This window comes from Panthera pardus, unplaced genomic scaffold (assembly GCF_024362965.1).
Source record: "Panthera pardus isolate Hobbes unplaced genomic scaffold, ASM2436296v1 HiC_scaffold_24, whole genome shotgun sequence".
NCBI classification, from domain to species: Eukaryota; Metazoa; Chordata; class Mammalia; order Carnivora; family Felidae; genus Panthera; species Panthera pardus.
This window is the reverse complement of record NW_026526810.1, coordinates 114,185,235-114,209,468: the sequence shown is the minus strand read 5'-3', so window position 1 is coordinate 114,209,468 and position 24,234 is coordinate 114,185,235. Positions and strand designations below refer to the sequence as shown.

General features: G+C 39.8%; 1 protein-coding gene across 1 annotated transcript in view; it reads left to right on the top strand.

Moving 5' to 3' along the window:
- SPTLC2 (serine palmitoyltransferase long chain base subunit 2) overlaps positions 1 to 24,234 on the top strand; it is a 107,553-nt gene that overhangs the window by 43,975 nt on the left and 39,344 nt on the right. Inside the window, exons 6-9 of the mRNA XM_019427325.2 lie at positions 761 to 854; positions 2,667 to 2,772; positions 3,987 to 4,206; positions 6,869 to 6,995. Coding sequence (XP_019282870.1) covers positions 761 to 854; positions 2,667 to 2,772; positions 3,987 to 4,206; positions 6,869 to 6,995 — 547 coding nt within the window. The remainder of the gene's footprint in view (positions 1 to 760; positions 855 to 2,666; positions 2,773 to 3,986; positions 4,207 to 6,868; positions 6,996 to 24,234) is intronic.

The following is a 24,234-nucleotide window of genomic DNA, read 5'->3' as shown; positions in this document are numbered from 1 at the left end:
CCTGCCTCAGAGATTTTTTTAATGAGGATTAAAAGTAATAATGCCTTTAAAAGCTTTAACATAATGCCAGGAACCTATTAAGTACTTAGCTGTTAACTGCTGACTTTTAATTTTATTTTATTTTTGAACTAAGGATAGTTCATGGTAGATTGATACACAGAAATGGTGAATAAGAATGTCTAAAAAGGAGGTAAGGGCCTCCTGGCTGGCTCAGTCGTGGAGCATGCAACTCTTGATCTCGGAGCTGTAAGTTCGAGCCCCACGTTGGGTGCAGAGATTACTTAAAAAGAAACTCTTAAAAAAAAATACATAAAAAGGTAAATAACAAACCATGTTGCAGATTTTGTCAGGAAAAAAAAATGAGCTGGAAAGAGAAGAAAATAAAATTGTATGGAGGGAAAGGAGGAGGATCCTTTTAAGGTAACAGTGGAATGCAAGAGTGGCAAGTAAAGGATTCGAAGACTTGGCAGAAGAGAAATTCAGACTTTGGATGTAAATAAAAGCTTGTTGTTGTATACCTGAATATTTAAGTCAGTCACAGGACTGAAGAAATTAAAAGGCTGGAATTCTGCATCTACTTCTAAGTTAATTTTGCAAAACAAAAATATGTATACTTTTCTTCTTCTTGAAATTGATAGTTTTGCTGTTGTACAAGCTTTCCTTAATAAGATAGCATTATTCATGATTTTAGTGTTTTATAATTTGTGTAACTACATCTTTCCTTCCAGCTTCTTACCTTCCTGTGCTTGTGGTTTTGCAGGGTTGCCTGATTTTGAGTGACGAACTAAACCATGCATCTCTGGTTCTAGGAGCCAGACTCTCGGGAGCAACCATTCGAATCTTCAAACACAACAGTGAGTTTGATGTGGAATCCACTTCAGACTTTAGTGTTTAATATTTTTTGGGTTAGTGGAAGTGGTACCATTAGTTATATTAATAATAGAAAATCTAAATGACGCATGTTGCAACATTTAAAATGTCCTTCTGGTCCAGTCTTTTAAAAGTTATTCTTGGGGCACCTGGGTGGCTCAGTTGGTTAAGGTTCGGCTCAGGTCATGATCAATAGTTTGTGAGTTCGAGCCCCTAATCAGGCTCTGTGCTGACAGAGTGGAGTCTACCTGGGACTCTCTCTCTCTCTTTCTCTGTCTCTCTCTTTCTCTCTCTCTCTCTCTCAAAAAAATAAACTTGGGGCGCCTGGGTGGCTCAGTTGGTTAAGCGGCCGACTTCGGCTCAGGTCATGATCTTGCGGTCCGTGAGTTCGAGCCCCGCATCAGGCTCTGTGCTGACAGCTTAGAGCCTGAAGCCTATTTCAGATTCTGCATCTCCCTCTCTCTCTGACCCTCCCCCGTTCATGCTCTGTCTCTCTCTGTCTCAAAAATAAATAAACATTAAAAAAAAAAAAATTAAAAAAAAAATAAAAAAATTTAAAAAAAAATAAACTTTAAAAAGTTATTCTCTTCCTCATTAGAATAGAAATAGAGGCTAAAGGAAGCCTTTTGGTACAAAATACAAGATTCTCCTTTTATTTGGCTTTCAACTTTTTCTAAATAAATTTTTTTAATGTGTATTTATTTCTGAGAGAGAGACAGAGTGCAAGCAGGGGAGGAGCAGAGAGAGGGAGACACAGAATCCGAAGCAGGCTCCAGGCTTTGAGCTGTCAGCACAGAGCCCAATGTGGGGCTTGAATTCATGAATGGTGAGATCATGACCTGAGCTGAAGTTGGCCAATTAACCAACTGAGCCACCCAGGTGCCCCGAGAGAGGCAGGGGAGGGCTTGTGGTGGGGGAGAGAATCTTAAGTGGGTTCCGTGGAGACTGATGCTTGACATGGGGCTCGAACCCCTCACCCTGGGATCATGACCTGAGCACAAACCAAGAGTCGGATGCTCAGCTGACCGAGCCACCCAGGTGTCCCCAGAGCATTTATCATTAACAGGAAAATTATGATCCTCATTAATGGTAGTACCAGCCAAGCTGTTTCTGGGCCTGTTAACCATCCTTAAGGACCAACAGAGCCATGAGAGCTAGATAATGTACAGACAGCTGATCAAGTCAAACAAAAGGCTAACTGATTGCCAAGCTTTCTTACCACATAGTCTCATGGATGCCACTGGCGTATTTTTAGCACACTACTAGGTTAAAGCTGTTTAACAAGCAGTTATTGAGTGTATCCTGGGTGAAAGGAAATGGAGCATGCGCGTGAATTTTCCCTCCTATTTGCTTTTTAAGAGGTGTATGTATTTTTAATAGTTTATTTGCACTTTCTTGCTCAGTCTTTTATGTGTGTATTTCTGAATGACTCACTAGGATTAAAGATACAGTTGATTCTACGAATACAAAAAAAAAAAAAGCTAACTGAATGGTCAGGTATTTAACATGAAATATGAGCCATTTCACAAGCATGCTAACCAACTCTGAATCACCTATGCCACAGTTATTTGGTGGAGTTTTTGTGGTTTTGAACATTTATTACATTTCAGATTGTCATTCAAGCTAGAGGTAGCTCACCCATTTTGCCTTTTTCTGCTCAGTTCTGATTCCATAAGTTAATGTCCTTTGCTATTTGAGACACCCTTCCTGAATAAGAAATGTGTATTTGCATTTCTGAAATAAAGTTCAGAAAGAGGAAGGTACTTTGTGCTGAAATTCTTTTTTGTGTGATGTAGATATGCAAAGCCTAGAGAAGCTGCTGAAAGATGCCATTGTTTATGGTCAGCCTCGGACTCGAAGGCCCTGGAAGAAAATTCTAATCCTTGTGGAGGGAATATATAGGTAATCCTACTTTCCTATTCTTATCTTTTCTGATTTGGCTCCATGAAGTTACAGAATTTTTAAGCAGAAGGGAATGGTAATCTAGACCCCTCTGGAAACTAAGGAAACAATGTTTATGATTTGTTAAAATACCTGGAAGCAGGGGCGCCTGGGTGGCTCAGTCGGTTAAGCTTCCGACTTCGGCTCAGGTCATGATCTCGCGCTCTGTGAGTTCCAGCCCCGCGTCGGGCTCTGTGCTGACAGCTCAGAGCCTGGAGCCTGCTTCAGATTCCGTGTCTCCCTCTCTCTCTGGCCCTCCTCCGTTCATGCTCAGTCTCTCTCTGTCTCAAAAATAAATAAATGTTAAAAAAAAACCAAAAACCTGGAAGCAGAGTTTGCACTAGAACAGAAGTCTTTTTCTCTGGCTTTTCTTTATTCTTTCTGTTGTGCTTCATAGTCTCCAGATCACCCCTCTGTTGGGGTCCTTTTTCTGCTGTTTATAGAGGGAATTTATACAGAGGGCCAAGAATTGGAATATATTTTCTAATATGTCAAAACAAATCATACATCATTTCATTTGAAGAAAGATTTTATTCTGGTTTATTTGCAGTCCTCGCACTTACTTTCTTACGTCCTATTTTTTTTAATTCTTTTATTTCATTTTATTCTGTTATTTTAATTACACATGCAACGTAATACAAAATCTAATGTTGCCTGTAATTACAAGCATTGGAAGAATCTGGTGACCTTTATCCATCTGTGGTAAATTAAGATCAGTTCTGTTCTGACGCTTGTTTTAAAAGATCCACTCTCCTTTCCCCCAGATATCTGCCTGGCCATGGCATCACCTAACTTTGCTAGTTTAAAATCACAGGCAGAGGGGCGCCTGGGTGGCTCAGTCGGTTAAGTGTCCGACTTCGGCTCAGGTTGTGATCTCACGGTCCATGAGTTCGAGCCCCGCGTCGGGCTCTGTGCTGACAGCTCAGAGCCTGGAGCCTGTTTCGGATTCTGTGTCTCCCTCTCTCTGACCCTCCCCCGTTCATGCTCTGTCTCTCTCTGTCTCAAAAAAAAAAAAAATAAACGTTAAAAAAAAAAAATTAAAATCACAGGCAGAGTTGTCAAACTATTTTAAAAAAGCAATAAACTGAAAAAATTAATAATAACAGTAAGTTGACAGACCAGCCCCTAATTTTGAGTTAAGAAGTCTCTGTATGTATTTTCTCCTGTCTTGCCAGCATGGAGGGATCTATTGTTCGCCTTCCTGAAGTGATTGCTCTTAAGAAGAAATACAAGGCATACTTGTATCTAGATGAAGCTCACAGCATCGGGGCTCTGGGCCCTACAGGTCGAGGGGTGGTAGATTACTTTGGCCTGGATCCTGAGGATGTGGACGTTATGATGGGAACATTCACAAAGAGCTTTGGTGCTTCTGGAGGATACATTGGAGGCAAGAAGGTAAATGGGCCATGTGAATTGAGCAATTGAGGATAAAGGGACTGGTGATTAGACTTGGTAACTCACTTGTGACAGATAAGAATCTGGAACCCCGATGTGGAGGCCCTGAATTTGTTTGTGGCTTAGGCTCACAGTGCCTTTGGGCTTCACAGTTCAGCTTAGGGAGTGACTGATAAACTAAAGGCGGGTTCTGTTCATTGTTTGTTGTTTTCTTATTTGAGCTTCGCTCTAAACTACACACTGGTCTGAGATACAGAACACCCTCTTGTATGAGAGAACACACAGTGGTGCTGCCTGTTTGCCACAGTCTTCTACTGGGTTTGAGTTGTGCCCACAGTTTCAAAAGTAGAGTTTATAATGAGAGCCAGTGGGAATAGAAGACCAGTTTCCCTCCCCTTGACCTCAAATGCATCTTGGGTGAGCATAGAGACAGGAAGAAAAAGATTATTTTGCCTGCTCTGGTGTACTACAAGGCATTGTATTTTTCAATTTAAAAATTATGTAATGAAATCTGAGGCTTTTGAGAATCAATGCGGTGTGATGGAAATGGCTGAATCATGAGACGGAGGCCTAGGTTTGAATATTTCCCTAACTTTGTGAGACCTTGGGCAAAGCATTTAACCTTCCCATTTCCTTATCACTAAAAACAGAGATAAATATGCCTAGTTTATAAGATTGTATAGTAAGGGTTGAAAAAATAATGTACGTCCATGTTACAACATGGATGAATTTGAAAGTTCACGTTAGTCAGTTTACATGAACTTAAAGAAGTCAGTCACAAAGGTCACATTGTATTATTGCTTTTATATGATATATCCAGAGCAGGCCAATTCAGAGACAGAATGTAGGTTCGTGATTGCCAAGGGCTGAGGGGATGGGAGAAGCGGCAAGTGATTGCTGATGGGTATGAGGTTTCTTTCTGAGGTAATAAAATGTCCTAAAATTAGATAGTAGGGCCTGGCTCGCTCAGTTGGTAGAGTATGTGATTCTTGATCTCAGGGTCATGAGTTCAAGCCCCATGCTGGGCATAGAGCCTACTTTAAAAAAATAAATAAAACAAGATTAGATAGTGATGAAAGTCGCACAGCTCTATGAGTATACTGAAAGCACCTGAATTGTATACTTTAGAAAAGTTAATTCCATCTCGGTAAAACTGTTATTTAAAAAAACTCTCCATAGTATTAGAAAAAAACACATCATTTGTTAGTATTTGTATGAGGTATGTGGTAGGAGCTCATACATATCTCTAATTCCTTTTTAAACCTTGACATTGGGAGGCTTAAAGCATGGACTTTCTCTTAATAATTGATTGCCTTTTAGAGAAAACTCATTATTAGTGGTTTCAGTCAAGGTTGATAGAGTTTTACCTCAAATTTTTGTTAATGGAACCAGGCTCACTTTGGAGAGTTTGATTGCTAAAATTTATTGCCAAACCAAAGGACTTGAAATCATACTCTGGGAGATCATTTAGGTATGGTATATCTTTGCTTTTGTGGGTTTTGAATAGTTTTTAGTGTTTTTGAAGTGATACACTATTTTTGTAGTCCTATTCTGTGTGTCCTTTTTGGGTTCTGATACATGAGCTACTTTGCACATTTTATTTAAAGATTTAGTGAAGTTAAAAGGAGAGAATAGGGACATAGACCTGATTGTTTTGGACTCCTTGTAACTGGCATACAAAGTTTTTCTTCACTCAGTGAGATGGCTTTCCATGTTCTCATGAAAGACCCAGTGAATTTCTATTCTGCCATATTTATATTGTTTTATAAATCTGTGTATCTGGAGGATATTTAGATTTTTTAATGTTTGGGGGGGCAGAGAGACAAGGGGACAGAGAGGATCTGAGGCAGACTCTGCTCTGACAGCAGAGAGCCTGGTGGGGTGCTTGAACTGAGGAACCATGAGATTATGACCTGAGGTGAAGTCGGACACTTAACCAACTGAGCCACCCAGGCGCCCCTAGAGGATATTTAATACCTTTAAAATTGATGCTAGAGAACGGTCTTACTCTTACTCACAAGTGTAAGGATGGGCTTAGCAGACATAGGGTAGCATGTAGATGATATTTTTTGTAATACTTAAAAGTAAATTATTGTGGGGTGCCCAGGTGGCTCATTTGGTTAAGTGTCTGATTCTTGGTTTCGGCTCGGGTCATGATCTCGTGGTTTGTGAGATTGAGCCCCAAGTCGCTGACAGTGTGGAGCCTGCTTGGAATTCTCTCTCTCTCCCTCTCTCTCTGCCCCTCCCCTGCGTGTGTTCTCAAAATAAATAAATAAACTTAAAAAAAAAAAAAGGAAATTACTGTATGTAAAAGGAATCCATACGCCTTGTTTATTAACACAGCATTGCAGATACGTTTATAACATTAAGTGGTATGGTCTCCAAATTTAGAGGGCTTCTTTAAAACTAGTTTTTCTTTCTTTCATGTTGTGGCACATTTAACAAACAAAACAAAGCCTGAGGCTGTTGCCATGTGTCAGATGCAGTTGTTGCTGGTGGTGTCCTTTGACCGTTGATGCTGGTTGATCTTGCATCTCAGATTAGTGTCCCCATCCCCATGCTCTTGAAGGGAGGAAGAGTGCTTTCACCTGGAAGGAAGGCAGTGCCATCGCCCGAGGATTCAAGCTTTACCTCTAATGACTTGCTTCTGTGAACTCCGCAGGAGCTGATAGACTATCTGCGAACACATTCCCATAGTGCAGTGTATGCCACGTCACTGTCACCGCCTGTTGTGGAGCAGATTGTCACCTCTATGAAGTGCATCATGGGGCAGGATGGCACTACCCTCGGTAAGTCTGTTTTCTTGGAAAATTTCCTATGTTCGGTAAATGCTTAGCAACCAAACATGCTCTTTTCTTGAACTTTTTTCCTCAAATGAAGAGCCAGGTCTACTAATGGGCAGAACTGGCAGATGTGTGAGGCCTTGGTTGCTATGGGCACTCTTCAGTGTGTTTGGTACACATATGCCATGACAACTAGCCTGGCTTGCTTCCAGTTGAATTTTCTTGTCTACAGATGGTGACACTTTAATCTTACGATCCTACCTATCTTCATAAGTCTTAGGTAATGAGCCCCAGAGTCTTTCTCAAATTGTACAGTTTTATATGAAGATGTAACTCACTGTGTGTAGTGAGAATCTGTTCCCAATGTATTTAAAGTCTGCTGTTTGCATATATTAGTGTCCTTGATTCAGTGCCTTTTAAAAGAGTTTCTAATTTAAGAGCGGATAATAAAAGTCATCCTGGATTTGTTTATTCTGTCTTTGGTGGGATTTGTAGTCCAAGCTAGGTGCCCTGACATAAACATACTAAAATGAACAATAAATAAAATGTGGTACTTTCTATTTGGCTTTTATTCTGCATCACTAGAGGGCAGTATTGACTGCAGAAAATGTAGAACAATTGGAATTTTTGTTTTGTTTTTTTCACTTCTGAACTATTTCCATTGTTAGTTTTGAGACATACGTTAGTTTTGGTTGTTGCTTTTTTAAGTGCATCTAAAATGAGTCTTATTCTTGTAAAAGATCCTGCATTATCAGCCTTGAGCTGTCTTCATTTATATAATATTTTGTGGTAAGACTTATTTGGTTTGCACTGAAGAGGAAGGAAGGAATATGTCTGATTTTGATTAATGTAAGCCTGTTTTCTTAAATCAGAATTTTACCTTAATATTTTTTCTCATCTGTGATATATCCTTATTATCTCTAGTAAGAGATTTTTGGAAATGGATTTTGAAAGTGTTGGTCATTTTCAGTTTCATGAATTCATTCCTTGGGGAAGGAAATACTTCATTCATATTGTGAACATAGTATGGAGCCTTGTGAGTAACCCCCTGTTAACAGTATCTATGTTATCTCCTCCCCTTCCTTTATGGTGTTAATTAGCGTGTTCTGATCTGAGATACACATATATAGCTAGCAGTGATCTACCTCCTTCACATAGGTGCCATCAACCTTACTGATCCAGTATATGGACTGAGGTGACTGCAATGAAAGGCCAACAGCTATCAAAGTTAATTTTGGATAATTTTTTTGCCCTGTCCTAGAGCATGGATCTGTGTGATGTGTGACCTCTGGATAGATGACTTATGCATACCAAATAATGAAATCTAGGCTCTGCTGGCGGTGAGAAAATGAAATATGGTAATTAGCTATAGACAGACGTTGGGTTAGCACTCATTTTCCAGTTTATTTCTCGCCTCTCTAACCACCCCCTATGCGTAGTGGTGTGAAATAAGAGCCGTCTTATTATGCTCACAGATTCTGCAGGTCAGGAATTCGGTCAGGGCACAGCAGGATGGCTTGTCTTTGCTCCGTAATATCCAAGGCTTGAGCTTGGAAGACCCAAACGGCTGGGGAAGACTCAGATGGCTGGGGGCTGGGATCATCTGGAGGCTTCTTCCCTCCCATGTCACTTGGGCCCAAGTGTCTTGAATTCTGGGCTCAGCTGAGGCTGTTGACCAGAGCACCTTCACATTCCCTCCCCGCGAGGCTGGGCTCCTTATCGCACGGTGACTGGGAATCCAGAGGGATGCTTCAGAGCAGGCGTTTCCAAAGGATGTGCTGTAACCCCATGACCTTTTCTGATTTGTTGTTAACAAGCAGGTCACTAAGGCCAGTCCAGATTGCAGGGCGGGGAAATCAGACACTGTCTCAAAAGGGAAGTGGGTCCAAGAGTTTGTGGCCATTTTTACAACTTGCCACTACCAGCTTTTATACATTTTAAAAATTACTCTCTAAAACTTTTAATTAATAGTGACAAACTTCTTTTGGTTACATTATTTCTCTGCCAAAATAGAGGATAATAAAAATGAAACCAAAAGTAGAGATAAATTCCGTATCTCTTAAATCCAGCTACCCAGTCTTAATTAAATATGACCTGATTTCTTTTGGATTTGAGTGTGTAAGGTAATGTTTATTTTTATGGTATCACTGAATGCATCTTTTCGTTGTCCTTGCAGAAGGAAAAAAGTGTGACTCAAGCAGCAGCCCTTTGACTATGCCTTAAAGTGATTTTTAAAAAGAGGTGTCTGCAAGTAATTGCCTGAGTGTGATTTTATAATAGAAGTCGACTGCCCTGAGTAAAACTTAATCTCTTATGTTCGAGACATTGAATTTCATTCATTCCACAAACACTGAGTATCTCACTATGTGTTAGGCTCTGTGAATCACAATCCACAGGAAATGGGCTTACAAGCAGATCATTTGAGTGGAGTATATACTTGGGCAGTATTGGAGATGCAGAGGACAGTGGCTTGTTGTGTTAGTCTTGGAGAGTACTATAACAGAAAAATTGAAGTTTTACTATTTTACCAAATATTTGAGCGCTTGCTGTGTGCTAGGTGCTGTTTCTAGGCACTCGTGATTCATCAAGAATGAAACACCCCCAAATTTTTGCCTAATGGGGTTTCTAGTGAGGGAAACAGATTATGGAGTATGCTAGAAAATGGTGAGTACTCCGGAGAATAAGTAGAGAAGTTTTGAGGGACCCAGTTTGCAATTTTAAATAAAGCTGTCATTGAGAAGGCAAGATTTTAGCAAGAATTTGAGAGAAGTGAGGATTTGGCCCTGAAAAATCCAGGGATAAAAGGGCCTAGAGATGGAGGCAACTCTGTGGTCAGGAAGACCAAGGAGTCCACTGTGGCCTGAGCATAATAGTACGGGTAGAGGGGTTGCAGGTGAGGTGTGGAGGATGGCAGTTCTGATAGGAGGCACACTTGTCTTGTTAAGGGTATTAGGGTGACACAAAAAAAAAACAGACACACTGGTTCTCTTGCCCTAGTATCAAATTCAGATTCTTGTCTAGTATTGAGTTCAGATTCTTATGAATCTGTGGCCTCACTAATGTTGGCAGGCTTCTGGCATGCTTCAGGTAGGTTAAAAATGTTATTGGTCCTTCAGGGGCACCTGGGTGGCTCAGCTGGCTAAGTGTTTGACTTTGGCTCAGGTCATGATCTCATGGTTCATGGGTTTGAGCCCTGCATCGGACTGTGTGCTGACAGCTTCGATCCTGGAGCCTGCTTCGGATTCTGTCTCTCCCTCTCTCTCTGCCCCTCCCCTGCTTGTGCTCTGTCTCTATTCTTCTCTCTCTCTCTCAAGAATAAATAAGCATTAAAAAAAATGTTATTGGTCCTTCAGATTTGATGAAAAGGTACAGAAAATAATGTACCCATGATCTAATATTTTAATGATGTTAATATCTCACCCCATTTATCCACTTTTTAAAAAGAAAAAGATAGCTAAAACTCCCTGTAATGTCCCTTCTTGTTTCTGTTTCTCTCACCCATTCCCCAGAGATAACCACTATTCTGAAATTATCTTTCTGTACTTTTATGCTTTTACTATGACCATATCCATGTAATGTAAGTATCCCCCACTGTTTGAAGGCTCACTCTTTGCTGTGATGACTTCCAGAAATGCTTATGGAATTTAACTGTCTGAATCAAAACCCCCATCATGTGCACACCATCAAAGATGTTTTCACTTGTGCACAAGTCTGGGGAAGAAGCTGTGGAGTGCACTTCAGTTGTATTTCTCCTCTTTTCCTGATAGGACCCGGTCCCTTGTCCACTTGTGTTGTAAAATGTGTTGTGCAATATCTCTTACCTTCCCTGTATTACTAATGAAAATGTCCTGTGATATGCAGGAAAGCCTATGAAGGAAATAGGTGAGCACAAGAGGCCCATGGATGTCCCTGCATTTGAAGAAAACGTGGGAGTGTTCATGCTCATGGAGACGAGTGAATGCCTAAGTAGAAATATAATAGACTCCGTACTGGGCAGCATCACTGAATGATGCATGCTAGAGTACTTCAGTTGTTTGAGAGTTAAAATAGGTCATTGGTATTTTAGGTGCCTTCTATTTTATAGAAATTCTTGGTAGGCTGTTATGTAGATATTGAAGACTGTTTCAGTTTGGAGCTTTGGATGAGCCAGGAACATGTAATTTTTCTTATTTTTGAATGATGTAATATACAGACTCTGCCGCCTGAAAATTCACAGTGTGACACACTTAGGAACAGACTGGATTCCAGTAGTGAGGACTGTCTATGGTATTTTCTGTTTTTAAATGTTACATAAGTTGGTCATATGAGGGAAGTTTTTCTGCCATTTATTTTGTTTGCTTAATATTGTTTGCATTATTTCTGTTGAGTGTGAGGTTCTCATTCATTTGTTTTTGCCGTTACATGTTCCACGCAGTATTACCACAGCTTCTGTGTTCATCGCTCTATTGATGGACATTTAGGTTGTCAGCTCTTTTTCGCTGTTGTTACATGGTGCTGCGGCAACAGTGTGGCCGAGATTCTTTATCTTGCAGTGATATTGGTGGACATCCTCAGAGGCTGCCAAATGCTTTCAGAAGTCCTTACAGCAGTTCAGTCTCCCATTCTAGTATATGAAAGTTATCATGTGCCCATTTCCTTGTCTTTGTAGATACTGTCAGTCCCTTTAATCCTGCACATAGGATCTGCGTGAAACAGAATCTCATTGTAGTTTTTATTTCTATTTTCCTGATCATTTGTCCCATTGGCTGAGGGTTTTTGTTTGTTTGTTTTTGTTATTTTCTTAAGTAGGTTCCACGCCCAGTGTGGAGCCCAAGGTGGGGCTTGAACTTACAACCCTGAGATCAAAACCTGAGCTGAGATCAAGAGTTACTGAGCCACCCAGGCGCCCCTGGCTGTTTGTTTAGATGGGTATTTTTAAGAGTTCTTCATGTATTCTGGATAATAATTCTTTACCACTATTGTCTCTCAACCTGAGAGACATGGCTTTTCTTTAAATCTTGTTAATAATTTCACAAAACTTTCACAAAAGTTTTCATTCTTAATGTGATAGAATTTATGATTCTTTTCCCATGTGGACAATGTTTTTGTGCCTTAAACAATCTTTTCTTTAGTCTGAGTCAAATATATCTTCTGTAAGTGTTTATTGCTTTCTTCTGTTTTGTATTAATTTGTAGTATGTCTTTATGGTTATATATGTATGTGCATGGCTTATTTTAGGGGCATTTTTCAGTTTCATCTTGGGTTATCTAGGCTTTCTAGAGCCATGCATTTTAATATTGTACTGTTTTTCACTTTTTATATGTTGAAGAAGTTTATCTGGAAGGAATCAGATTTACATAAGAGCTGCACCAGTATTTCTTTCATTGAATTTCCACAGTGCTGTGAATTGGAAATGGGGAGAGCTAAAGATAACCCATAAGTGAGCTGAAGACACTTTTACATCATGACAGTGAACTTGCAAAGTGAAGAGCCTTTTCTCTACCTTGTGTCAGATATCTCATGTTTAATTTCTGTATAGGAAGGAGGGAGAAAAGGTCACGTAATGTAAGTGCTTGGTCCTGACTTTGATTTTAGTTTTAGGGAATGTTGGACTAAGAAGCTGGCTTTCTTTCTTTTCATGCCTTACCCTCTAATTTTCTGATTTCTGTTATTGGATATAAAATATCAAGCATTATTTTGAATAAGTTTGTTTTTGACATACTATTTTCTCCTTTTTATAAGATATGACAGTTTCTGTTTACTTGCACGTTTTCAATCTCTGTGTTGTGTAAAGTTATTTCACCATAAATAGTCCTTGCTGTAGGACCACTTCAAACAGGATGCTAACCCAATGGAGTTCTGTTGCAGGTGGGGCTGAAGGCAGTGAAGTCACTGGGAACTTGATTCCCTCCCTCCCTCCCTCCCTCCCTTCCTTCCTTCCTTCCTTCCTTCCTTCCTTCCTTTCTCTCTTTCCCTCTTTCTCTCTCTTCTTCCTCCCTCCCTCCCTTCCTTTTTCTTTTCTTTTCTTTCTTTCTTTCTTTCTTTCTTTCTTTCTTTCTCTCTCTCTCTCTCTCTCTCTCTCTCTCTCATGTCAGTTTCAGATAATTCAAAGAATTATAGCTAGATGCTTTAAATAAGCTGCAGTTATTAGCATGGGATTTTTTTGTTTGTTTTGTTTTTGTGTTTACACTTGACCACTTGCAGTGCCATATAATTGAATCTACCCTTATTACCACACACTCTACCCTATTTGGCACTCAGATTCACTTTTCTGAACATGCTGTATTTGATAGATGTGTTTTAGTTTTCTGTTTTTAAGATCATGAATTTATTATATATCTTTTCTTTCTTTTTTTTTTAAAGTTTATTTTTGACAGAGAGAGAGAGAGACAGAGCATGAGTGGGGGAGGGGCAGAGAGAGGGAGACACAGAATCTGAAGCAGGCTCTAGGCTCTGAACTGTCAGCACAGAGCCCGATGTGGGGCTCGAACTCACGGACCATGAGATCATGACCTGAGCCGAAGCCAGACACTCAACCGACTGAGCCACCCAGGCACCCTGATTATGTATCTTTTCTTTAAGATAATCTATTATTCGAGTTTTTAGCATTTTATATGTGGTCATAAATTTGAGGCTTTTATTCAGAATGTCAATTTTGAGACTGATTTAGGAAGTTCATGTATTACCTATGCTAAGGTAGTTTTTATTTTCTTCTTTCCTGGCCAAGTATGGACCCCTGTTGATTTGCAGCACAAGTTTCTTGTTGCCATACAAAGATCATCTTTCTTATGTCTTTTATTTTTAAGTGTGCAGGTTTCATTTTTGGAAACTTTGCAGCTTCTGGAAGAAAATAGAAAATGTAGGGAGAAATTTGAGCATTTTTTTTCTTTTTAATTTACCTCTAAGTTCATTAGCATATAGTGCAACAGTGATTTCAGGAGTAGATTCCTTAATGCCCCTTACCCATTTAGGCCATCCCCCCCCCCAACAACTCCTCCAGTAACCCTCTGTTCTCCATTTTAAGAGTCTCTTATGTTTTGTCCCCCTCCCTGTTTTTATCTTATTTTTGCTTCCCTTCCCTTATGTTTGTCTGTTTTGTATCTTAAAGTCCTCATATGAGTGAAGTCATATGAGATTTGTCTTTCTCTGACTGATTTCGCTTAGCATAATACCCTTTAGTTCCATCCACGTAGTTGCAAATGGCAAGATTTCATTCTTTTTGATTGCCAAGTAATACTCCATTGTGTGTATATACCACATCTTCTTTATCCATTCATCCATTGATGGACATTTGGGCTCTTTCCATACTTTGGCTATTGTTGATAGTGCTGCTATAAACACTGGGGTGCACGTGCCCCTTTGAAATAGCATGCCTGTATCCCTTGGGTAAATACCTAGTAGTGCAATTGCTGGGTCATAGGGTAGTTCTATTTTTAGTTTTTTGAGGAACCTCCATACTGTTTTCCAGAGTGGCGGCACCAACTTGCAATCCCACCAGCAGTGCAAAAGAGATCCTCTTTCTCCACATTCTCACCAACATCTGTTGTTGCCTGAGTTGATAATGTTAGCCATTCTGACAGGCGTGAGGTGGTATCTCATTGTGGTTTTGATTTGTATTTCCCTGATGATGAGTGATGATGAGTGTGTCGGTTGGCCATCTGGATGTGAAATTTGAGCATTCTAATCTTGCTCCGTGTTCTTGGCTTTTCCTGTTGGCTTTAAGAGACTGGGGCGGGGGAAGACAACTAAAAACTGTGGGAAAAAAATCACAATAATTTGAAATATTATTCAAATATTTCAAAATTCCATGATGTAGAGCTAGCTATAGCCATATGGTAGAGTCAGTATTTCTGAGCATAGTATTTTTAAATCATTTTCTTATTTAAAACAATCACACAGAAAAGTTGGAAATAAAGCACAAAAGACTTTTTTTTCCTGAACCAGTTGAAAACAAGCTGCTGATGAGAAGCTTCATCATCCCATATGCTTTAGTGAGTACTTCCTACATTTTCCTTCATAACCACAATACAACCATACAAAGCCAGAAATTGACACTGAAACAGTTAACAATTAACTAAACAGTATGGCATGATGTTATTTCAGTAACTAATACTGAAACGTTATTACTGTCTATTCCACAGACCCCTTTTAAGTTTGGCCAGTGTCCGTCCGAGTGATGCAGGTGTGGTTCAGAATCACGTGTTGCATTTAATGGTCCCCGTCTCTAGTCTTCTGCCGCCACAGTTCCCACTCTTTCTTTGACTTCCATGACTTTGACACCATGAACGATTACAGGCCACTTATGCTATAGAATATTCCTCAGTTTGGGTTCACCCAGTGTTTTCCTCATGATTAAGACTCAGGAATGTATCTTGAACAGGAACAGCACAGAAGTTACACTGCGGTTTTCTATCTTCAGGTTATTCAGGCCTGAAATCTTGGTCAACTTCCCCCATATCTAAGTCAGATTTTGTTGATTCTGCCTCTCACTTCTGCTTACTCCCATTGCCACATTTCTATTTCAGGTCCTGATTACCTATTGCCCAAACTATTGCCCCAGTCTATAACTGCCTTTTTCTTGCTGCAATCTTTCCTGAACACAGCCACCTGTTGCTCTTCCTAACAGACAGCTGTTTGTCAGCATCTGCTTAAAGATGCAGAAATAGAAAATAGCAGTCTTCAGTATCTACTAGTTGCTCGCAGAATAAAGTCCAAATAATTTATACGATGCTCAAGGTCATCTACATTCAACAGTAGCTTAACCCATCTTTTTCTGTATCCTCTCACATATCCTTATTTAAACCAGCTTGGTCCCTCTGCCGGAATGCTTATCCTCCTATCCCCCAAATTCTGTTCATTCTTCAGGGCCAACTGAAAGGCTCTTTTACAACACCTTTGTGCTAATACCCTTTTTCTCTCAAAAGCCTTTTTTCACAACTTTATAGTATCACAGACTTATAATTTTGTCTCACAGGGTTGGTGTTTAATGTTTGAACACAGTGTTTTGTCTAAAGTGTGTATGTAAGTCAGTTCGTAGACTTAACTGCTAGATGTTAAAATTGGTGTCCAGTCCTAAAACACCAAATATGTGATGAAATCTCTAAACTTTACCTTTTCATTGTAATTTTGACTGTTTTAAGTATTTTAAAGTATTTTATGTTACTTGCTTTTGGGTTTTTTTCTTCATAACTGATTGTGTAGCTACAGTACAATTCCAATGAGCATATAAAGTTTATTATTGTCATATTCAGCGAGTCTAATAATTTTTGGTTTTGTCTCAGATGAATTAAGTTTCTGAGTCCTGTGTTAGTATTCACACTTTATTTTTTCCCTTTAGCTAATATTTTTGATAATACAAGGATGAACTGTCATAGAATAATGCTGTTATAGAAAGACAGAAACTTTTCCAAAAATGAACGTTCAGTTATGGCAGTATTACTGGGTAGTAACTTGAAAAGCTTGTTGGTCAGGTGCTGGAGCTAGACCAGTAGTGTGGAGATTTCACTGTATAATGTATTGAAGTTCCCTAACCCTTGGCTGTAATGTTTCTGTATGTATGTCACCTCCCCTGTTAAGATCCTTGTCTTGTTCCTCCTTCGCACCTTAAATAGTGCCTGTATCAGGAACTTAGAGTCAATAATTGTTTGACTTGATTATTCTCATAATTGTTACCTATATCTTCCCAAAGTAGAATATAAACTCCACAAAATCATGGAGTTTTGGCCATCCTGTTCATTTGATTCTTTCTGTTTAGAACTGTGTTTGGCACATAGTAAGCATGCAGTAAATACTTGGGGGATGATTAAATGAATACTTTGGTGCCTTGAAGAGAGGCATTATTAAGAGTTAATGACCTACGATTTAGTCCCTTATATTCTTTGTGCTCTTAAATGCTGAGGACTTGATAAAGCTATGCACCTAAGAGGAAAAGATCATTCATTCACTCATATAGTATTATTCCTGCATTGAAACCTCATGTATGTATACTGACCAATGTTCCTAGAATTATAGGATTTAGGAAGAAACATACAAGAGACTTAAGTTTAATAATTTGGTTTTTAAAATATAAATGTATCTTTGATTTGATGTTGTTACTGATTTTCCCTTAGTGGGATAAATCCTCAAACTTTGATGATACAGGTGATTTGACCTTTGCTGTCCCTAACCAGGTCCACTTGTAACGTAGCAACCATTTGTAAGCTGGCTTTCTGAGCCTGAGAAACATTTGCTCCATTCTCACTGGCAGGTGTATCTCATCAGTGATAAAGAAATGGAGCCTAAGAATTGTTGGAGAAATGTTATGAATTAGATTAGGATAGAGACACTGAACCTAGTTTCATATAAATAGGATTTATAGGTAACTGTAAAACAGATAAGACTTGGATTATAATATAAATGCTTGTTTGTCATTAAATATTCTAGTTGAGCTTTAGGGTTGTCCCTGAACATCTATTCTAAGCAAAGATATGACCTGCGTCAGAATGTGGGATTTACGGCACTCGTTGTTTTCACAGGAGCTACTGTTCTCTCTCCAGTTATGTGCTTAGTATGATTTTTCTCCCTGCCCCTCCCCAAAGCCAGAGTTAGTGGATCTGAAATAGTTGTTTCATAATGATAACATGGGGGTGCCTGTGTGGCTCAGTTGGTTAAGCTTCTGACTCTTGATTTCGGCTCAGGTCATGATCTCATGGTGGTTTGTGAGATCGAGCCCTGTGTTGGGCTCTTCATTGACAGCATGGCGCCTGCTTGGGATTCTCTCTCCCTCTCTCTCTGCCCCTTCCCTGCTCACGAGCATGCTCCCTCTCTCTCTCAAAATAAATAAACTTAAAAAAAATAATGATAATATGATGAGCTATGAAATAGTGAACAACTCTTCTTCATTTAAGATGAAATTGGGTGTCTGGGTGGCTCAGTCGGTTAAGGGTCCGACTTTGGCTCAGGTCATGATCTTGCAGTTCGTGAGTTCGAGCCCCACATTGGGCTCTGTGCTGACAGCTCAGAACCTGGAGCCTGCTTCAGATTCTGTGTCTCCCTCTCTCCCTGCCCTTCCCCTGTTCATGCTCTGTCTCTCTCACAAATAAACATTAAAAACAATTAAGAAAAAAAGACGAAATCAAAACTAAAATGTGACTTGAATTGTTGGGTGTTAAAAAAAATCACTTAGTTTTGACACTTGGAAGACTTTCTTTTGTTTCACACAAGTGTGGTGAAATAATCATAATATTATTGCTCTTAATTAATTTCTAGTTTATAGGATCAGTTACAGGTAAAGGATGGAAAGTTTAGCAGTGGTTATAAACCAAATGTAAATAACAAAAACCTCGGCATTGTAAACAGTAGCAGACGGAAGACAGGAGGTGTCGAAAGGGGTAAAGGAAGGTGAGGGACATGAAGGTGTATCAGCTTCTGTTATGTACTTGGTGGAGAGTCAGTAAATACTATTTTAAGTTAATAAAGTATTTTAAAGTAAAGGAATCGTCTTCAAATTTATGACGGTGCTGGCCACTAGAATTAAAAACAGTCATACGACAAAACTGGGTGGTGATTAGTAGCGGAAGCACGGCTGTCTTGGCACGCCGCCGCCACCACCACCACCACCACCACCACCACCACCACCACCACCCTGCAGCGCTGCTGGAACAGAAGCAGGGGTGTGAGCGTGTTAATCAGCACTGTGGTGCTAGCTGCCAACAAGCTGGATGGAGAACCCGGCCCCGCTTCCTGGGATGGGAATGGAGGTGGCTGGTTGGAGGTGGGCAGGGGGCACTTCTGTACTTTGTATTTAATATTCGGTACTACTAGACTTTTATCCTATGTGTATGTCACTTTTGTGAGTACAACTGTTTTGTTATCAGATGCCAGACTACATGGATAACCTACATGGAAATAAATCCTGCCTAAAATATGAAAGTAAGGCTTAAACATATACACAGATATTACATGGTTGATTGTTAAGAAATGTTCTCATCTTTTTTGTGGGAAGATGTATTGCTCTGTGGTGATAAGAGTGTGGAGCCTTCAGAGAAGCCGCAATGGCGCAGGGGAGGTTGAGATCCACCCACTCCCCTACTTTGTAAGCCCTCCTCTCCCTCCCTCCTTCCCTCCTTCCCTTTCTCCCCCTTTCTCCCCCTTTCTCCCCCTTTCTCCTTCCAGTTCCTCTCCTTTTCCCAAAGAAGAGAGGGTCATGTGACTGGATTGATGAGGAGCTGTTGAACCGAAGCCAGAGAAGAGTGGGTGGGAAGTGTGCGGGGAGGAGGGGGGCTCGTGCTTTGAGTGGACACACGGAGTTAGAACAGGCCAGCTAGAAAAACTGACAGCTAGGAAATTCTGACAGATTCCGCCAGACATTTGAAATTCTAACTTTTACTTAGCACACCTCCAGTAATGGAAATTTAGCTGTAAGATCTATTCATGAGTCCAGGCAAAACATGACTGACCAAAAGCAACTAAAATTGTGCTTTTTCATTTTCTGGAGCTGTGCTTGGCTGTATTTTATTTCTGGCTAGAGATGTAGGTAATAACATGCGTAGCACCCAGCTTAGTGTCTGGCATCTAGTAGTAGCCTTTTGATAAATTTGCTGAATGAATGAATGCACACATCCATAACTATTAGAAAATGAGTGGGTTCTTAAAGTGTATTGCTTAAGTAGATGAATGTTAAACGAAATGGCCAAATCATGGAACAAATTAAATAGATAGGTACATTTTACTAGGTAAATTTAAAAACGATGACAAGTAATTTTCCGGAAAACTGCACTTTTTGTACTTCTTAGTTTTGAAAGAACTGAGCCTATGTAGGCGGTTATTGTATAGGAGAAAAAAGGAATACCTTGGGCAGATTGAGGTTTAATTAAAATTAGTTTGGGCTCATTTGAATTAATTCCTATAATAGACTTGTTAATGAGGTGTTAAATGATCATCTTGAGAATCCCAGGAACTGTCAAAAGTTAATTTAGGAGAACTGAGAAACTTAAAAAAATAATTTTAAAAAGCATTCCAGGAGTCCCATGCTGAGGAGGCTGTTTTAAAGAAAACAGAATCTTGGGGCACCGGGGTGGCTCAGTCAGTTAAGCATCTGACTTCGGGCTCAGGTCGTGATCTCACAGTTCATGAGTTTGAGCCCCACATCGGGCTCTGTGCTGACAGCTCAGAACCTGGGGCCTGTTTTGGATTCTGTGTCTCCCTCTTTCTCTGCCCCTCTCCTACTTTTTGTCTGTCTCTCAAAAGTGAATACATGTTAAAAAAATATTTAGAAAAGAAAAGAAAAGAAAACAATCTTTTTGGGAGGAGAGGTAGGCATAAGGAGAATCTCCTGCTTTTCTGCAGGAGGCTGCAGCTTTTCCATCCATTTGTTACGTTAGGTGGACAGGCTAAGCCTGGGCACCCTTCTGTAAGTGCTGAGCTTTCTGCGCGCAGGACTGTTATTGGATTCCACTTTTTTCGTTGTCATTATTTATCTGCTTTTACCTAAGTGTTTAATTCAATATTAGAAATTCATGTAAATAAAAATCAAGTTTTCTAATAAACAGTTTTCTTCTTAGTATAGCTTAGCAGTATATCTGACATCGCGAATCAAACCAGATTACCTCCTTTCTTATAACTGACTTCCTTAACACCGTTAAAAAAGATACTGGCTTCGACATTTATAAAACATTTATCAAGCATCTACTGTGTATCCTGTGGTAGGTTTCAAACATGATACTTGCCTTTGAAAAATCTTACTGTCTAGTGCTAGGGATAGGATTCCAGAAAAGACCTGGTCTCAGAGCCACAGGTAAATTCTTCCTTTTTTCAGCTTCCTCTTTTCTCAGGTTCCTCCTTCTGTCTCCTCCCCCAAAAGCTCCTTCCTCACCATCATCCCCCCAAAATCTTAAACTTCCTTGAAGCTAGCTAATTATTTGAGGCAAACTCAGATTTTATTAATCTTATGTTCCTTTAATTTTTCTAAATGGATTTTTCCCTTTTTTTTAATGTTTATTTTTAGAGTGTACTTAAGCAGGCGGAGGAGAGAGAGAGGGAGGGATGGGGAGAGACAGAGAGAGAGAGAGAGAGATTGAGAATCCCAAGTGGGTTTCGTACTGTCCACACAGTGCCCACCGCAGGCTCACAAACTGTGAGATCATGACCTGAGCCCAAATCAAGAGTCAAGACCCTTAACTGACAGAGCCACCCAGGTGGCCCATCTAAGTGGATTTTTTTCTATAGACGCTTTCACTCTAGTAAATTACCAGCAATTAAAGAAAAAGAAAGATTTTCCTTTTGTAAATTAACTTCATCATTATGTAGCCTAAAGGGCTTTTTAACCAATAGCTTAAGCCTTCTAAAATCGGCAAGCAATATGACCACTTCAGGGGCGCCTGGGGCTCAGTTGGTTAAATATCCAACTTCGGCTCAAGTTATGATCTCACAGTTTGTGGGTTCAAGCCCCACGTTGGGCTCTGTGCTGACAGCTCAGAGCTTGGAGCCTGCTTTGGATTCTGTCCTTCTCTCTCTGCCACTCCTCTGCTTGTGCTCTCTCTCTTTCAAAAATAAACATTTAAAAAAAAATAAAAAAAAATCGCAAGCAATATGACCGCTTCATGAGTGGAGAAATTTCAGCCCACAAATGGTGCAAGTTTTCTCAATATCTTGTCTCTAAATTGAAAGAACGTGACTTTCTTGAACTCCGTTTCTTCTGAAGTTGCATTAATGGTATTTAACATTTTATTAAAATAGACCTTTATAACCTCATTCTAATTTTCTGATTTCTGGTATGCTAGTATTCCAAAAAACCTAAATTTATTTGTGAGTAATTAGCCCTGCAAATGAAAGTCCTTTGGGGTATTTATCTACCTATTTCCTCTCCATGGATCAATAACCCCTTAAGCCTCCTTCTCTGTTTTAGGAATCTGTTCAGAATACTCCAGAGCTCTGTTGCACAGTCTGTTTCTTCTTCCACTCCCATCTCTTTCTTCCACATCCAAATGCTAATAAAAGTGTCTCACCACAAGAGTGGTCTCTCCCTTTGTGTCTTGCTTCAGAGTTTGTTTGAAACTAGCTATTAAGATGCCCACAGGCAGCAGGCTGGGAGCTAACCTTTGAACAAATGTAGACTTGTTCAGTTCGTAGAATATGGTTCTTAATGCAAAACATAAATAAGGAGTTGGAGGTTCCCATGGGACAGGAAAGGAGCCTGCACTGGATGTTCCTCCTTTGGGAGATGTAGTAAGATGATATAAGGAAGTTAATTCTTAATTAAAGCACTGTGAGTCAGTACAGGGTCATTTTGTTTTTTAAGATGAAACTGGGTGAATTACCTTAGTTTTATTACATAATCAAATTTATTTTAGGGGCGCCTGGATAGCTCAGTCAGTTAAGCGTCTGACTTTGGCTCAGGTCATGATCTTGCGGTTTGTGAGTTCAAGCCCCGTGTCGGGCTCTGTGCTGACAGCTCAGAGCCTGGAGCCTGCTTCAGATTCTGTGTCTCCCTTTCTCTCTGCCCCTCCCCTGCTCATGCTCTCTCTCTGTCAAATATAAATAATAAAACATTAAAAAAATTAAAAACAAGTTTATTTTGAAGATTTTTTTCCCCACAGTTTGATTTATTCAGTTACTGTTTAGCTGAGCCTTATGACCATTCCTTAAGCCTGTTCTTATCATTTCTAATTTGTGAACCTTTATAACCCAGGCTCTGTTTTGTTTGTTGGAGAAGAACTTTCTAAACCTTAGCATGATTAGAATTGCTTCCCCCCTGCCCCCAGAATTATTTCTGAGGACTTTGTCTAGGAGACTTGATCCTAGTTTTTCACCAATTTTGCTACATATTTAAAAAAAAGGAGAGGGCGTATGGACTCTGTTCTCAATTAAGAACCAGATATCCTTCTGAAGCCTTGCCACATTTGAGAGCTTTTTGAAGAGGAATTGATTTAAGGAAACAAACAAAAAGTCACCTATGGTTTTTCTAATTATCTAAATATTTTAATCTGCCTGCCATCTGCTCCGGTGGTGAAGTAAGGTTCAGAAGGACCTCATTAAGATACACTGTTGTAAGCCTCTGTTCTCAAGCTTTGTCCATGGACCCTGGGCATCAAAGGCACTTTTAGTGAAGTGGTTCTTAACTTGCTCACACAAAGGAAGGCTTTAAAGTTAGTAATAATGCTGATGTCAGGGTCCCTTGCAGACCCTGTGAGTATCTGGGGGTAAGACCCCTGCAGTGTGTTATTTAAAAGCACCTCGAACTTGAGCACCAGTGTTGTAGAGCTTGTTAGAAATGAGGATTCTAATCCATTCTACCAGACCACTGAGTCTTGGTGGACAAGGCCCTAGAATGTGCAAAAAAAAAAAAAAAAAAAAAAATTTTTTTAATGTTTATTTATTTTTGAGAGAGAGACAGAGTGTGAGCGAGCAGAGAGAGGCAGAGAGGGAGGGGGCAGAGAGAGAGAGAGAGAGAGGGAGAGAGGGGAGGGGCAGAGAGAGAGGGAGACACAGAATCTGAAGCAGGCTCCAGGCTCCCAGCTGTCAGCACAGAGCCCGACGTGGGGCTCAAACCCACAAATTGTGAGATCGTGACCTAAGCCGAAGTCAGGTGTTTAACCGACTGAGCCACCCAGCTGTCCCTAGAATGTTTATTTTAAAGAAAACCTCAGTTAATAATGCAAACTAGTTTTTAAGGAATTTAAGGGTTATTTTTTTCTTTTTCTTCTCCCTTCCTCCCTCCCTCCTTTTCTTTTCTTTTTCTTTCTTTCTTTCTTCCTTTCTTTCTTTCTTTCTTTCTTTCTTTCTTTCTTTCTTTCTTTCTTTCTTTCTTCTGCTTATTTACTTCAAAGAGAACCAAGAGCTATTCTACTGGTAGGTGTCTGGAAGGCATGATATATAACCTCTTTCTTTTGAAAGAAAAATAAAGGGACATGTTGGCTTGTGGAAAAGGAGTTTGGTGGTAAAACTGAGTTGCCAATTTTAATTGTTTTTGGAACTCTGGATGCCTTGATGCTTTCTTCTAAAGAGCTGATGATCCTTCCTGAATGAATCATTGACACAGGTGGAGAAGTCAAAAACCAACTAGGAAAGGAGAAAGAGAAGTAAGAATTCAGAGACCCATGATCATGCTTCTTAAGTCTGGTTAGAATTACTTTTGTTTCGCTCTTTTTTTTTTAATGGCCTATTAATTCAGAATCAGATTTTTCTAGTACATAACCTACGAATGGCTTTCCCTGCTATAAACTTTAAAAAGTTCAATACTAATTAGCTTGTGAAACTTATTATTGCTTGTCTTCCACCCCTGGTAACT